Consider the following 15,509-nt stretch of genomic DNA (forward strand, 5'->3'; position numbering starts at 1 on the left):
ACTATACCCATGGAGATTTCAAATTGGCCGCATATGGATGTCATAGTGATGTAAGGCAAGGACTACTCTTCCATGTACTCCAATACATATTATGGCTAAAATGTCATTTTTCCCAAAAGTTTTATTTCAAATTAAATTTTTCTTTCATGAGGACATAAAACAATATACTACCTGGGTTATATTTAGATTACTGCCCCAGGGGAATGGGTACTTCGGAGAAAACCACAAATCCCTGATAATAAAGTACATGGCCTATGGGAAAGTTGTCCTTGCCCCTTGTCATAATTTACTTACTCAGTTGCCAATTTGAAATATACATAGTATTAGTGATCTCAATTTTAAAGCAGCTATAACTTTCTTATTGCTAGTCCGATTTCTTTCAAACTTTCACCATTCTGTTTGATTTATTTTTCTTCTTCCCAACACAACATTTTATGGCCAAGGCTGGATTCCCCTTTAATAATAATGAAAAATACACGTATTCTTACCACCATATTTGCCTCCATTTGCAATGCAATTAATCCTTGAACATTTTCACTACAAGGCTTTAAACAATCTTAATTTTGTGCGTAAAGGTATTAGCAACATGAACTTTGACATGAACGTTTGGTCTCGGTTAGCATTGAATTAAGCGAACAGAATGTTTAGTCTTAATGTATGACAAAATGGTAATTGAACCAAGACCATTGATATTTTGGAATACCTGGGCTGGTCTCGGTTAGCATTGAATTAAGCGAAACAGAATGTTTAGTCTTAATGTATGACAAAATGGTAATTGAACCAAGACCATTGATATTTTGGAATACCTGGGCTGGAAACCAAGACTAGGATTATGTAACCTTAAGTGCATGGCAACGGAATGCTACTTTCACTCGTCGAATGACGTCTTACTAGGATAGCCTGTATGATCCCCGGGTATGATGATGATGCGATTATGATGTTCCGTTTAATAGATGAAACATGGCTACATTCTGGCGTTGGAAGCCAAGCTTCTACTTTCTGGCATTTATTCTCATGAATATTTTATTGGTGGTAAAAGGACAGAATTGGTACGGTAAGTAACTATGAATCTCATGCATCGACACCTTTACTTTGTCACTGCAGTGATTTACTTTTGGGGGAAGGCCTACGCTTGACTGCTTCCGCCCCCTTTTATTCCGCCATTGTTACACACAATTTTCAGTGCTAGCACAATACATTGGAATCAATGTCTGATAAATAAGTTTCCTCGCACGTTATAGAAAATAAACTTGTTGTTATAGGAATGACGTTTTAAATCGTTCTAAAATGTTGATTATCTCCGATATAAGCGTACATCTCAACTATTTCATTTTTTCCCTTTTTAATAAGCCTACTGTATTATTCATGAACCATGCACAGTAAATTAACGTTATAACGCACATATATTTTGGTATAAAATTTAAGGGACTTTCTATGTATGGTTACCCATTCATTGTAAGCTCAATTATTGTTCATTTTAAATCACAGGTCTCTTTTTTGTTGTTCGTTGGTTTGTAAATATTTGTCATAAACGAAAGCGTAATTCGGTAAGGTCAAGTTCACCCTCTCAACAAGATGATCTGAATAAAATTAGACAAGGAAAATGTCATGAAAATCGGAACAAAACAAATAAGTGAATTATGTCCTTTATGTTTCACTTTTTTCATCAAACAGTTACTATATCGTCATTCGTCAGTATGCAAATACAGAAGCTGATAATGCCCGGTCATTATGTCAAACATTCTCTATTTGTTTGGCATTCTTATGTACAATTCATTTTTATATATTTCATGGTCCACAAAATCATAACATATTATGACAATGATGATCTTCAACTTCCCATTAGGAATCAAACAAGTTTAATATCAATGGAGTAAATCAATGAAATATGTCATCATTCATAAAATATAGCACAAAAGAAAAAGTGAGTGGGTAATAAATTATCATCGGTTCGTCCATTTGCATAGGTCCACCGCCTACATGAAAATGATGCGGAAATTAATCGTACATGTATGACAATTTTTCTTAAATTATCAATCAATTTTCGATGCCATTTTCACTGTTGGAGTTGGTTCATTTGGTTAGTTTCTTTTTTTTTCTTCTATTTCATCATTATGTAAAGATGGAACATTAAACACAAGTTTGACTTTGTAATCATTGTGTATTGAAGCAAATGTGAGACTTTACCTAATGCTGATTAGCCGCCTTATTCTATTCCGGCAATTTAGAACCCCAAAAATAATAGTGATTACCACCCCCCCCCTATTTTTTGTCTTGGTCGATCCTTGGTGTAAGCAGGTACGAAATTTGCAAGGCGGCACGTCGCACGGAGAGATATTTATTATTTATCCATTTATTTATTCATATTCCACAATCATCAAAGTACATTTCTTAAAATCACACATAAGCAGACACAGAATTTGCAAGAAGGCACGGAAAATGAATATAGTAAGCAAGCATATATAGGCAAGTAGGCACGGAAATATACTGTGCATAAGCATGCACAAAACAGGCACGGAAAATATAGATTATAAGCAGGAGCAAAATATGCAAGTTGGCATGGGACAATATACCTGATTCCTGTTTAATCATGGTGATTAAAAAGGGTCAGCAGGCACGAAATTCATAAGGCTGCGCGATTAAAGCACGAGACTTTAATTCCTGAATATCCACAACAGTTTTTTTTTTTCATGATGCTATATTTTTGTTCACTACTTTTACTCAAAAACCTTGTGGCGGCTGATGAAGAGGTACTAGGTAACCATCTGTTGTACACTCGCAATCTCTCTTTAGGTCTCCCTTTCTCCCTCTTTCCCTCCATTTCTCTCTCTTTGATTTTCGCTCAATTTCCCTCTCTTTCTAATTCCTATTGTATGTTCTTTTCTTCTCTCTGTCCTTTGCTTTGAGTAAACAACTTAGGATGATGAACTCATTATTTCATTATAAAATTTTGAATCATGTTAATACGGGAAAGAAAAACGAATCTTGCCATTCAGATGTGAATTTTGAATTAATCTGTAACACAATTTTATCTCTAAATGCATGTACTATCAGTTAATTTATATCGTGATATTATCAGTGTATTTATGGATTGTATGCTTCTTCTCTTGCGGCCAATAAACTAATATAATGTACACCTTATACTGAATCATTCAAATCTACCAGGATCTATGATAGTAGATATTCTCAGGCTCTCTCACACTCACTTTCTCTCTCTCTCTCTCTCTTCCTTTTTTCTTCTTTTTGTTCCCATCTCTTCCGTGCTAATTTCTGGTTAGTCAGAATTCATTGTTTTTATGTTATTTGACCGCATGTATTCTCAATTTTGGTTTATCATGATGGGGATGAATGTCATAATTTAATACATGCGCCCCCAACATGATAAACAACCTTTCTATGTGTTTTGATATTTCTTATGATGTAGAATTCGTGTAAATTGAGTTTTTTTTATTTGATGTTGATTGTATTTTTATGTAAATGATTATAAAGGGTTATGCAATTCGGCTTTTCAGCCGCTATAGATACCCTTGTTGAAATAAACCGTTTTAAATAAATAAATATATTTAAAAAAAAAACCTGTTCGACCCCGACAGAGGGTAGAGGGGTGTTTATCGTTACATTAATTTTTGTTCTCTCTCTCTTCTTCAAAACGTTGTGGCGGCTGAAGAGGTACTTAGTTTTAAAACCCTGTTCCACCCCGATAGAGATTTTTTTTCTTTTGTTGTTACATTTTTGTTCTCTCCCTTCACCGTTCACTTCAAAACTCCCCGATAGAGTTTTTTTTTCTACTTTGTTTTCACATTTTTGTTCTTTCGCTTTTCTGCAAAACGCTCTTTTGCGGCTGCGGCACCCGTGGCGGCTGACAAGGTACTTTCATTTTATAGATTTTTTTTTCTTCACTTTTTACCGTTATATGTTTTGTTCTCTCCCTTTTCTCTCAAAATGCTGTGGCTGCGTTTTAAAGGACGAAAAGCGAGAGATCAACAATTTAACAACATTAATAGTAGGAGCCCTCTATCGGGTTGAAACAGGTCGCCACGGGTGCCACAGTGGCGTCCTAATGGGGAAAAAAAGGGCCGGGGACTGATATATGTTTTTAAAGGTGCAGTAATTAATACTTGAAAGCAAGTGAAACAATGAAGAAAGAAATCTATCCAGTTTTCTGACTTGGTTTGTAAAACACGATCATAATATATTCAAGGAAACTCTTTGATAAACATTACGTTGAAAAAAACATTTGTTTTTGTGATGTTTATTAAAGGAAGAAAATGGGCTCCAGCCCAAGTCCTCTTCCATCATCAGTACGCCAATGATATGCGCAAAATTGATGCTAATTTCTTTACAGATCTAAGGCTGGTTGGTGGCTCTCGGGATAGTGAAGGCCGAGTAGAGATATACTACTCTGGTTCATGGGGTACAATATGTGATGATGGATGGGGTTCTGACGAAGCCGATGTTGCATGCAGACAACTCGGATACGACTATGCATTGGCCTACCACTACAATGCCTACTTCGGCGAAGGAAGCGGAAATATCGTCTTGGATGATGTCAGCTGCTGGGGCTATGAAAGTCAGCTTCTGGAGTGTTGGAGTGCAGGTGTTGGAAACAACAACTGTGGTCATCATGAGGACGTTGGTGTCGAATGCTATCGTAAGTGGAATCATTTCTATAAAAACACCCTATGACGATTTCTAGGTACTCGTAGCGAAGCATATTAGTGAGTGATGAAATTTCAGCGAATTGGAAATACCGTGCGTCCCACAAAAAAGGAAACCCGTTTTTAGAGATAGATTTCACAATTATTAAATACATGTATGTTTTTACTATAAATTTGATACTCATGGCCAGAATGGAATCTCATCTCTCATTAGAAACCAACAGCTTAGCAAATCGTTCACGCATGGCAAATTACAAACAATAAATATTAAGGCATATCGGAAACGATTTGCGCAGAAACTTATATCCCTTTACACCAGATGAAGTTCCCGTTACCTTCTTGAAGTTCAGAAGAAACCCTAGGACGTGGCACCAATTTCGTTTGATTTTCTCGAAAGATGTGAAATTTTCACGTGCGTGCTACGTCCGCACCACGTCATTGTGAGGTTTATGTTGCGTGTCCGGTGTTCCCACTTAGTTTATTCTGCGCCCAGAACCGGTCCATGCTGGATCGAAACGGTTCCCGCAACGTTCTGACTACATCCAGCAGATTGCGCGACTTGCTTTGTCTCGTCTATTGGACGAATTAGCGCCACCCCCATTACACAAACGCTACGTCCATGCAGTTCTCTTCGCGGCAAAGAAAAATGACCATGACGCAGTGGGAACTGCTACAGCGTACTGACAGCGTAGCGAGAACTGTTGTTGACGGTAAGGTACAAGTCGCCCAATCTGCTGGATGTAGTCAGAACGTAGCGGGAACCGCTTCGACGCAGCGTAGTCCGCTTTTGCGCGCAAAATAAACCTAGTGGGTACTTCACAAGGACCTGATGCGGACGAAGCATACACTTGACAACTTCACATTCTTTAGAAAGTTAAATGAAGCTGGCGCCAGGTGCTTCGGAATTTCAACATAGTAGCGACAACTGAATGTGCTCGGCGGTCGCGCAGTAGACACGGACAGAGTTGTTGATTGTTCTTTCCGTTCACCCACGTCTATGCTACGACGTTGGAGCTGTTAGTAGGTCCTAAGCACTAGCGTACCTAAGGGGGGGCAGGGGGGCAAATTGCCATCTGACGAGTCACAACTCATGCAGGGGACGTACGCCTGCCCCCCCCCCCCCTGACGAGTTTTTTCTGGTACGAAATTTTCTTTATTTGCGGTTGAAGACCTTTTTTTTTTTTTTTTTTTGCTTGTCAATTTTTTTTTCTGGTACTTTATTTGTGGTTGAATACCTTTTTTTGCTTGACAATTTTTTTTCTGGTACGAAATCCTTTATTTGTGGTTGAAGACCTTTTTTTTTTTGCTTTTCAAATTTTTTCGCGGACGAAGTATCCTCCATAAAAATTTGCCCCCCCCCCCCTCCCTTTGAAAAATACGCCACTGGTCCTAAGGAGGTCCTTGCTGCATCATTACTACGCACGTACATATTGGGGAGACTTTTTGCAAAGTATCAATCGTATGTTACGAGTTTCTAAGAGACAGTTTGTTTGCTTTATCTAATTTGGAACTATTTTCAAGTTCGCTGTTCAAAATTTGCTTTGAAACACAACTTCACAATGTAAAAAAATGTTGAAAGCATAGGGTTAAAAGAATATCATATTCAATGTCGTTTATGTAAAAAAGAAAAACGACAACATGAGCAAGGACGGGCCCATGAAGCTGCCCTGCGGGACTCGGCAAATGACAGGCTTATGTTCGGAGAAAATGATACGCCCTTAAAGATAACTATATCACGCCCCTCCCCCATCTCCAGTATCAAATGCCTTAGCAAAATCGAATTATTGACAACAAGTGGGTCTTTCACATTGGCAGAGTCACAATCACTATATTAATGCAGATTAAACATGCTCTCTTCACTAAACAACGATGTAACCAATATACAGATCAGTGCCTGCATGTAGCCTGATAATGATGCGATACCCGTTGACAATGTAAAGAGGAATCATAATTATGATACTGTATATCCATATGAGCTTTGTATCAAAATTGTGTGTTCTACTATAATAACGCATTAATTTCACGATTGAAGTTTTTATCAAAAAAAATCTCTTTTTCCTATATCTGTTTCTTATATTCACCTTCTGTTATCTCTCACAAACATGGGCGTGGCTTAGCTCAAAGCCCTACACCAGACCCATTAGCCCCTCCTGCAAACAGTCTTCGGTTGGTAAATGGAAGCACACCCTACGACGGACGTCTAGAGATCTATCACAATGGTGAATGGGGAACCATCTGCCATGACTCCTTTGATCCCGACGATGCAGATGTAGCATGCAGACAACTTGGTTACGGTGGTCTACAACGAGCCTACTACAACGCTGAGTTCGGAGAAGGTTCGGGTCGCGTGTGGATAGCTAATTTAATATGCCGTGGCTATGAAGCAAAGTTGGTTCACTGCGACCTTTATTGGGAACCGTCTTTATATGTATGTCCTCATTCTGAGGACGTCGGGGTGAGATGTACTGACCCGGATGCGAGTGAGTATTCATGCATCACGTTTGATTTCTGTTTGGCTATCACTTAATTGCTTGTGCTTAAAGCATTTGCTAGCCAGCAAATGCTATTTTTTATGCATCTGACCAAATGAGTATTATAAGGATGGTGATCCCTATGTTTTACATTACGATTGTTTCAGATACTTCTAATGTGGTTTGTTATTGGGTCAAATGCATAAAAAAAAGCATCTGCTGGAAAGCAATTGCTAGACAAGCAAAAGATCATACCGTAGCAATCGCTTTTTTTCGTATGCATAACCCTTTGCTTGTGCTTTAAAACTTGCCTTGCCTTCAGAAAGCAATTGCTAGCGGTTTGGACAATAGCGAGGTCACGCTGTGCGCTGCAGCGAACAAGACTGACAGAACTGGACTCCAATGCAGACATGGCAGAGGTGTGCATAATACAATTTCTCTCATGTAACATCTTTTCCTTAAGGCCACCGCACACCTTACGACCCGACCAGTCGCCGACTGGCTTGCGACTGAGTGAGGGGAGATGTGACGTCACAGCGCATGTCAGCTTCAGAGTCGCAGACCGGTCAGAGACAAGTCGCAAGGAAAATCGGAAGGATTTGACATGTCGAATCCTTATGACTGGATCGCAAGCTCAATCCAAATTCCAGCCAATCAGACAGCAGAGTTGCACGACGCGTATATGATAAACAACGCGCATACGCAGTAGTAAACGCATTCTCTTTGTTGTTATGCCAAAAAGCAAAAAGCGCATGCGTGAGTCGCAAATCGGATCGCAAGGTGTGCGGTGTCGTGGCTTATGACTACCTTGCGATTCATTTCCCCTCACCCAGTCGCAAGCCAGTCGCCGACCAGTCGAGTCCGATCTGCGACTCACGCATGCGCTTTTTGCTTCTTGGCATAGCATCTGAAAATTGCGCTTACTACTGCGTATGCGCGTTGTTTATCATAATACGCGTTATGCAACTCTGCTGTCTGATTGGCTGGAGGTTGGATTGAGCTTACGATCCAGTCATAATTAAGGATTCAACCAACGAACGTAGAGGGCAGCAACACACAAGCGTGTTGCTATAAGGAAGGTCAACTCGATACGCGCATGCAGCTGAACTGCGCGCGTATTTTATTGTTCATGCCAACGAAATCAAATGCCGATCAACGAACGTAGAGGGCAGCAACACACAAGCGTGTTGCTCTAAGGAAGGTCAACTCCGCTCGAATTTTGTGACCACTTTAAAAAATAAGGTGGGGTTTTGGGAAATTTGTCGAGTTGATTTTTTTTCATTTGTTAATTTCAAATATTTTTTAATGAACAATTATTAGATCGGTTATTCTGGGTATAAATATTAAAAATATTACTTTCATTTTTAAAGAAAATATTTAGCTTAAATAATCATGATTTTGACATTTTTCCTCATTTTGGAATATTAAGCCTGTGACGAGGATACCTCATATCTCTTATTTTCTTCTGCTAAATTTCGCTGCACCACTAATAAATGCATAGACAACCACCGTAATAATCGAGGTCATTTTTCTGGCCTGGGTGCGCCGAGTCTGGGCCGGTCGCGCAGCTAGCTAGTGACGTTGATATGTGCGCTGGGGCTTCAGGCGACTCGTCATAGATCTAGCAACTTAGACAATGACATCTAATTTGCCTGGCCTGATTTGAAGTGTAATGGCTTCAGGGCTGATGTTTATCAACGATGATTGTTCAAGGTTAGATTTCAAATGTTAAATGTCATTTGACTTTTAAGTCTATAAATCTGAAATAAAGGCGCTGTATCCCCGAAATCCGGGTCTAAATTTCAACTCTGAGTCCGAGACCATGGCATGGGCGGCGAAAAAACAACCCATGCATCGGATGCATTGCATTGGCTGCGCGCTGCGCTGCAGCTGCACTGTGATGATGGGTTCAGCGAAGAGCTCAGAGAAAATAAGGTGGTTATATTCAATCCCGAAATGCTTTGCGAGTGGTCACAAAATCGTCTCGACGCAAATCACCTAATACAGCCGTCTGGTGAAATCGCTGATAACAACAATCACCGATTTGGTAATGATTTTAGTTTCTTGAAACTTATATTTGTAAAGTTTTAAATATCAAAGTATGTTTTTATATGTATGTATATTCCTCAACATATTTTTTAAGTTATCTTTGATATTGTTGTAGTCATATTCTTTCATATTCGTTTTTTGATCGCTACTAATTTGTTGTTGTATTGGATCGGCATTTGATTTCGTTGGCATGAACAATAAAATACGCGCGCAGCTCAGCTGCATGCGCGTATCGAGTTGACCTTCCTTATAGCAACACGCTTGTGTGTTGCTGCCCTCTACGTTCGTTGATGCCGATCCAATACAACAACAAATTAGTAGCGATCAAAAAACGAATATGAAAGAATATGACTACAACAATATCAAAGATAACTTAAAAAATATGTTGAGGAATATACATACATATAAAAACATACTTTGATATTTAAAACTTTACAAATATAAGTTTCAAGAAACTAAAATCATTACCAAATCGGTGATTGTTGTTATCAGCGATTTCACCAGACGGCTGTATTAGGTGATTTGCGTCGAGACGATTTTGTGACCACTCGCAAAGCATTTCGGGATTGAATATAACCACCTTATTTTCTCTGAGCTCTTCGCTGAACCCATCATCACAGTGCAGCTGCAGCGCAGCGCGCAGCCAATGCAATGCATCCGATGCATGGGTTGTTTTTTCGCCGTCCATGCCATGGTCTCGGACTCAGAGTTGAAATTTAGACCCGGATTTCGGGGATACAGCGCCTTTATTTCAGATTTATAGACTTAAAAGTCAAATGACATTTAAAATTTGAAATCTAACCTTGAACAATCATCGTTGATAAACATCAGCCCTGAAGCCATTACACTTCAAATCAGGCCAGGCAAATTAGACGTCAGTGTCTAAGTTGCTAGATCTATGACGAGTCGCCTGAAGCCCCAGCGCATCATCAACGTCACTAGCTAGCTGCGCGACCGGCTCAGACTCGGCGCACCCAGGCCAGAAAAATGACCTCGATTATTACGGTGGTTGTCTATGCATTTATTAGTGGTGCAGCGAAATTCAGCAGAAGAAAATAAGAGATATGAGGTATCCTCGTCACAGGCTTAATATTCCAAAATGAGGAAAAATGTCAAAATTATTATTATTTAAGCTAAATATTTTCTTTAAAAATGAAAGTAATATTTATACCCAGAATAACCGATCTAATAATTGTTCATTAAAAAATATTTGAAATTAACAAATGAAAAAAAATCAACTCGACAAATTTCCCAAAACCCCACCTTATTTTTTAAAGTGGTCACAAAATTCGAGCGGAGTTGACCTTCCTTAGAGCAACACGCTTGTGTGTTGCTGCCCTCTACGTTCGTTGGATTCAACATGTCAAATCCTTCCGATTTTCCTTGCGACTTGTTGTCTCTGACCGGTCTGCGACTCGAAGCTGACAAGAGCTGTGACGTCACATCTCCCCTCACCCAGTCGCAAGCCAGTCGGCGACTGGTCGGGTCGTAAGGTGTGCGGTGGCCTTTAGGTGCATAAACATGATTTTTTTTTTTTAAACGGAATCAAGCAAAAGCCAAGCAATAGCCTAGCAAAAGCAATTGATACTTTTTATGCGTCTGGCCCATTGCTCACACCGCTAGCAATTGCTTTCTGAAGGCATGGGTTTAAGCCCATGCAAATGGTTATGCATACGAAATTAAGCAATTGCTGTTCAAGGCAGGGTGTTTTGCTTGGCTAGCAATTGCTTGCTAGTTTTTGCTACTTTTAATGTATCTGACCCCATAGTTTGACATAGCTAGATACAAAAAATATGGAAACAATACGAGTACCATGCATTCTTTACATGAAATATGTATTGATTATGCCGCCTGATTATAAAGTGGTCTATCTCATCCAATTCAACAGCTTTGAGGCTTATTGGCGGGGACACGTCTTCAGAGGGACGGGTCGAGATCCTCCATGACGGAGAATGGGGTACGATTTGTGATGATTCCTGGGGTCGTGATGAAGCCGATGTAGTGTGTCAACAACTAAACTTCTCGGGGGCATCTGAAGCACCAGGGAATGCCTATTTCGGTGAAGGTACAGGATCGATCTGGCTGGATGATGTCTCGTGCTTTGGAGGTGAAAGTCGCATTGAGGATTGTCACCATGCCGGCTGGGGTAATGAGAATTGCGGACATCACGAGGATGCAAGTGTTATATGTTATGATGGTAAGAGGGATATTCATCTTCTAATAGAAGTCAAACGTTAAGGAGAGATGAATTTTTAATATTCGGTTGATAAAAACGGTTATCCTTTCAACCGCTGTTAGCAGTTTTCATTTGATTGATCTTGATATTATCCTAATCAGTAAAATGTGATGACATTTTCATTATGGCATAGATTGATTTTATATGTAACAAATGTCTATAAAACTCTATACAACTCTATAAAATTTATTCTTTATGAAGGTGAAGATGACGGTAGGAATGGTGGTTTGAATGCAGCAGAGATTGCCGGTATAGCAGTGGGATCCATTGTTGGATTTTGTGTACTCGTGTGCGTCATCGCAACATCTTGCAAAGACTCCCAGAGTAGACCTCCCACGAATCAACCAATCAACAACATTGCTCCTATAACATACCACAACCCATCCACCCTCCATGCGGAACCATCCGAACGGAGTGCCCCACCTCCACCATCGTATGACCAGCGTGACAAATACTCAGCCTATCCCGATCACCATAATGCACCACCACCACCACCACAACAGGCATTCGATCCTGTAGGGGGCCACGTCACCGGTGGCTCTTACCCACCACCCCCGCAGCAAGGACCAGGGTATTACCCCTCATCAGGGCAATCTCTAGAACCTCCAGGACCAATCCCGTATTCTGCTGGGGTAGAGGAACATAGAGCTGATGCTCCTCATCCAAGGTCGCACTATCCTGCATGGCCATCTTCACCCATCGGAGCGCATCCTTCATCTTATCCACCACCAGGCATACAAGGAGGAACTACAGGATCTGGTCATGCATCCATCTCGAATCCCGCTCCTCCGCTTCTTACTCAACCAGCTCCTGTCCCTCAAGCATATGTTATGTATATCCCTCCTCATCAACAAGATAACAACTACCCTTCTACTCTGTGAAAGTTCTAAACATCATTTTGTATATTAAAAAAATGAGGAAGACTCTCCCGTCTGCTCTATCTGAACATTTATCAACCAGGATAACGCGGTGTTCTTTGTTATAAAACATGCTGTATTACACTGCGATGTTTATATCTACACAGCGTTGCGACTGTTGTTGAAAATCGTATAGGCATTTTATTAAATATAACGTCATGACTACATGTAGGCAAATACAAATATCAATTTTTATCAATTGTGCTTAAAATGCAATTCATGTCCTACACATTTTCTTACTGCAAAGTCAGAAAAATGCACACCACTTCTGAGATTAAAATATGATGTTGACTCGGTATACTATCGCAACAAAGACTTTAAAACTGGTGTCTTTTTAGCTATCCCTGGTCTCTGGTTAATGGGTATTTCAATTTTTGTGTATTTGTAATTTCTTGTATTCCTTTTGCGAGAAATTAAATAAGAAATGAGTAAATGAATAAATAAATAAGTAAATAAAGTAAAATGAAATAAATGAAACATGAGCTTAATTTTGGGATTTGGGGTTGCTGTCACATGCTAAACGTTTCATGAAATTTGAACACGTTCTCTTTTATTTAGAGTGGTGTAGATATACTAATTTTGTCATTTTTCTTTGTAAAGATAATGCCCACTTCAAACATAGGAAGTGCCCTTTTACCTGAACCTCCCCATTTTCAACTTCGCTCCGACACCCCTGTCCCCCCTCCGCAATGTAGAGATCACTCCATATATATTTTTTTTTTACTGAAATCACTCACTGAGCATGATAATGTTTGCTGAATTTTCTTTAATATCTCGCCGATGAATCCACCGTTGACTTTATTTCAAGCCCTTTTTTCGTCCTATTGGCCATAAAGATAAAGGCTTATGTATGTATTTGATATACATACATATATGTGTATGTAATCATTTTTAGAGAAAAAATAAATAAATGAATTGAACTTAATAAAACCATTTGACACGCCAGATTTACCGCAAAATTATTTGTCATTCACTCATTGATTAAAAACTTTTAATATTTGGACTCGCAAGCTTTACTTTCTTACAAATGAAACATTACAGCTTACTCAAATATGTTGCCTCATACGTCGCTGTCCTCATAAGACCGCGGTGCACTGGTGCATCTGCATGGAAAGCGTATATCAGTAATGTTATATGATCTAGGGGGTGTTGCAAGAAAATATTTGCAATCAATCGCAAATATTCTGTGACAATTTTACAGTTGATTGATCACTTTTTTAACTTTAGAAAATCATATTACACTCCTTGTTTCATGTAGCAGATTAGCAATCAGTCACAATTTGCAATTAATTGCACGGCATGTGCTTGATTTCGGAAACGAAAATAGACTTGCAATTGATCGCAAGTTTCTCGCAACGCCCCATTAGTGTTGATAATGGTTTCCGTTTCAGTGATTTCCTTTCAATTGAACAGGATTTCTGTTTCAATGTCAACAAACGTCTAGTTCGAAAATACACATTGTCAGTGTTATATACATTAATAAACCATCATGAAAAGGGGTCACTCAGAAAAAAAATAATAAAAAGTATCCTACTTAAGGCCTATACATATGGAATAGGTAGAATTATTAATAATTTATATTTGTATATGATTGTAGGCAGATATAGCACCGTCTATCTAAACATATTTCATCCTGGAGAGTGTAAGAATTTTTTTTAGAAAGTACCGAGGTTTGCCAGAATATAATAATGTCATGAACATGTCTAGGGTCAAGAACCGGTCATTCCAGAAAATTCTTAATTCCATGAGGCTCCAGTTCAACTGTTTAAAGTCTCTATACTATAGAGTTCTCAAAATCAATGATGAATTATGTATAAAGAAGATCACCAGAATCCCCACAGGTGGATACTCAACTTTGTGGATCTTTAAGAGATGCTGGTATCACCCTCCGATATATTCAACTGGTCTCGAAAATAAAAATGATAACATCACAATCCTATAATGTACATTTTAATCTCCGTACACATGGTACATGCCACATAAATTAAAATTGATGTTATTGCAAGGTCTGTTTCTTATACAGAAATATTAGTAATATTAGTATTTAATTTGGAATGAAAGAATAAACGCATGCCTTTCATAATCTAGTCAGTATACGATATCCTTATGTACATATCTAATGCATGGTAATAAATGTTTTATTCTCTAAGCCTTATGAAATAAGCGAATGGTGAATAAGCCTATTTGGAAGCAAAATATAAATTTAGCTTTATTGTTATTCATCATGTTCACATATGATTATGAGAACATAATATGCGAGCATGCGCTCGTCTCATGATGTTAAGCAATATATTTGTAATGCGTGTTACACGTGTAAATACTTCGTAGAGCAATAAATGAAAATCTAAATTGACTTGAAGATAATAAGAACTTCTCATAACTAGTACTTCATGAATTATAATTGATTATTCACATGCGACCTTTCCTTGCACTATTTGTGAAAGTCAAACATGTGCTTTCACGAATCTGTAAATGTATTTCAATTAAAAAAAAAATTGTCTCGTGATGGTAGCCTCCCTCTCCCAGGAGTGGACCAATGGATTTCATAAATCGGGCGAGTGATTTCGAAGAAAGCTGGTCATCGATTATTGAATTTGAATTGATTTCTAACTAAACTTCAATTCCATATCTTTGCAATCATTGTAACATAATGCCACAATCGGAACCACTGACCTAGAAATACGTATTCCTAATTCAGTGATTGGAAACATTTTGTCCCTATTTGGAACCCTCAAGAAAAAATGGTTCACAAACCGATTCTTTGCGTGCTCAAAAACCTTACATGGATTAATGTAGAACCTAGAAACGTTGCAAAGTTGCTGTGTAGAATCCTCTGGTGAACCTTTAAAGGATCCAAATATGGGACAACCATATAACAGTCTAAGAACCCCTTTTCTATGAGTAAAAGTCCAAAGTAGTTGGCAATTGGAGCCAAGAATCCCGCCTTTGTTATGAAAAAAAAATATTGACAAAAATAATTGATTGAATAAATAAATAGAAATTGCCACATAGAAAAAGGCATACACCCGCCCCCCCCAAAAAAAAAAAAAATCTTAAAGAGAACAGATTTTGCTTACAAGACAACTTCATTGGCAATGTGGTTATGACTGATGATGAGAATTAGAAAACCAAAAATTGTTTTAATAGGCCCAATGATACGTCCTTACGGAGAGGAATC

General features: G+C 38.7%; 1 protein-coding gene across 1 annotated transcript; it reads left to right on the forward strand.

Annotated features, from left to right (window-relative positions):
- Positions 1 to 608: 608 nt before the first annotated feature.
- On the forward strand, positions 609 to 14,701 carry LOC129254527 (deleted in malignant brain tumors 1 protein-like). Its single transcript, XM_054892991.2, has 5 exons — positions 609 to 1,054; positions 4,346 to 4,651; positions 6,776 to 7,138; positions 11,067 to 11,375; positions 11,616 to 14,701. Exons 1-5 carry the CDS (start codon positions 961 to 963, stop codon positions 12,293 to 12,295), a joined length of 1,752 nt encoding a protein of 583 aa, XP_054748966.2. The 5' UTR covers positions 609 to 960; the 3' UTR covers positions 12,296 to 14,701.
- The last annotated feature ends 808 nt before the right edge of the window (positions 14,702 to 15,509 follow it).

This window comes from Lytechinus pictus, chromosome 2 (assembly GCF_037042905.1).
Source record: "Lytechinus pictus isolate F3 Inbred chromosome 2, Lp3.0, whole genome shotgun sequence".
NCBI lineage: Eukaryota > Metazoa > Echinodermata > Echinoidea > Temnopleuroida > Toxopneustidae > Lytechinus > Lytechinus pictus.

Coding starts and splice junctions, on each gene's coding strand:
- LOC129254527 (XM_054892991.2), top strand. CDS start 961: ATGGCTACATTCTGGCGTTGGAAGCCAAGCTTCTACTTTCTGGCATTT. Junction 7,139..11,066: donor ATGTACTGACCCGGATGCGA/GTGAGTATTCAT, acceptor CCAATTCAACAG/CTTTGAGGCTTATTGGCGGG. Junction 11,376..11,615: donor AAGTGTTATATGTTATGATG/GTAAGAGGGATA, acceptor TTCTTTATGAAG/GTGAAGATGACGGTAGGAAT.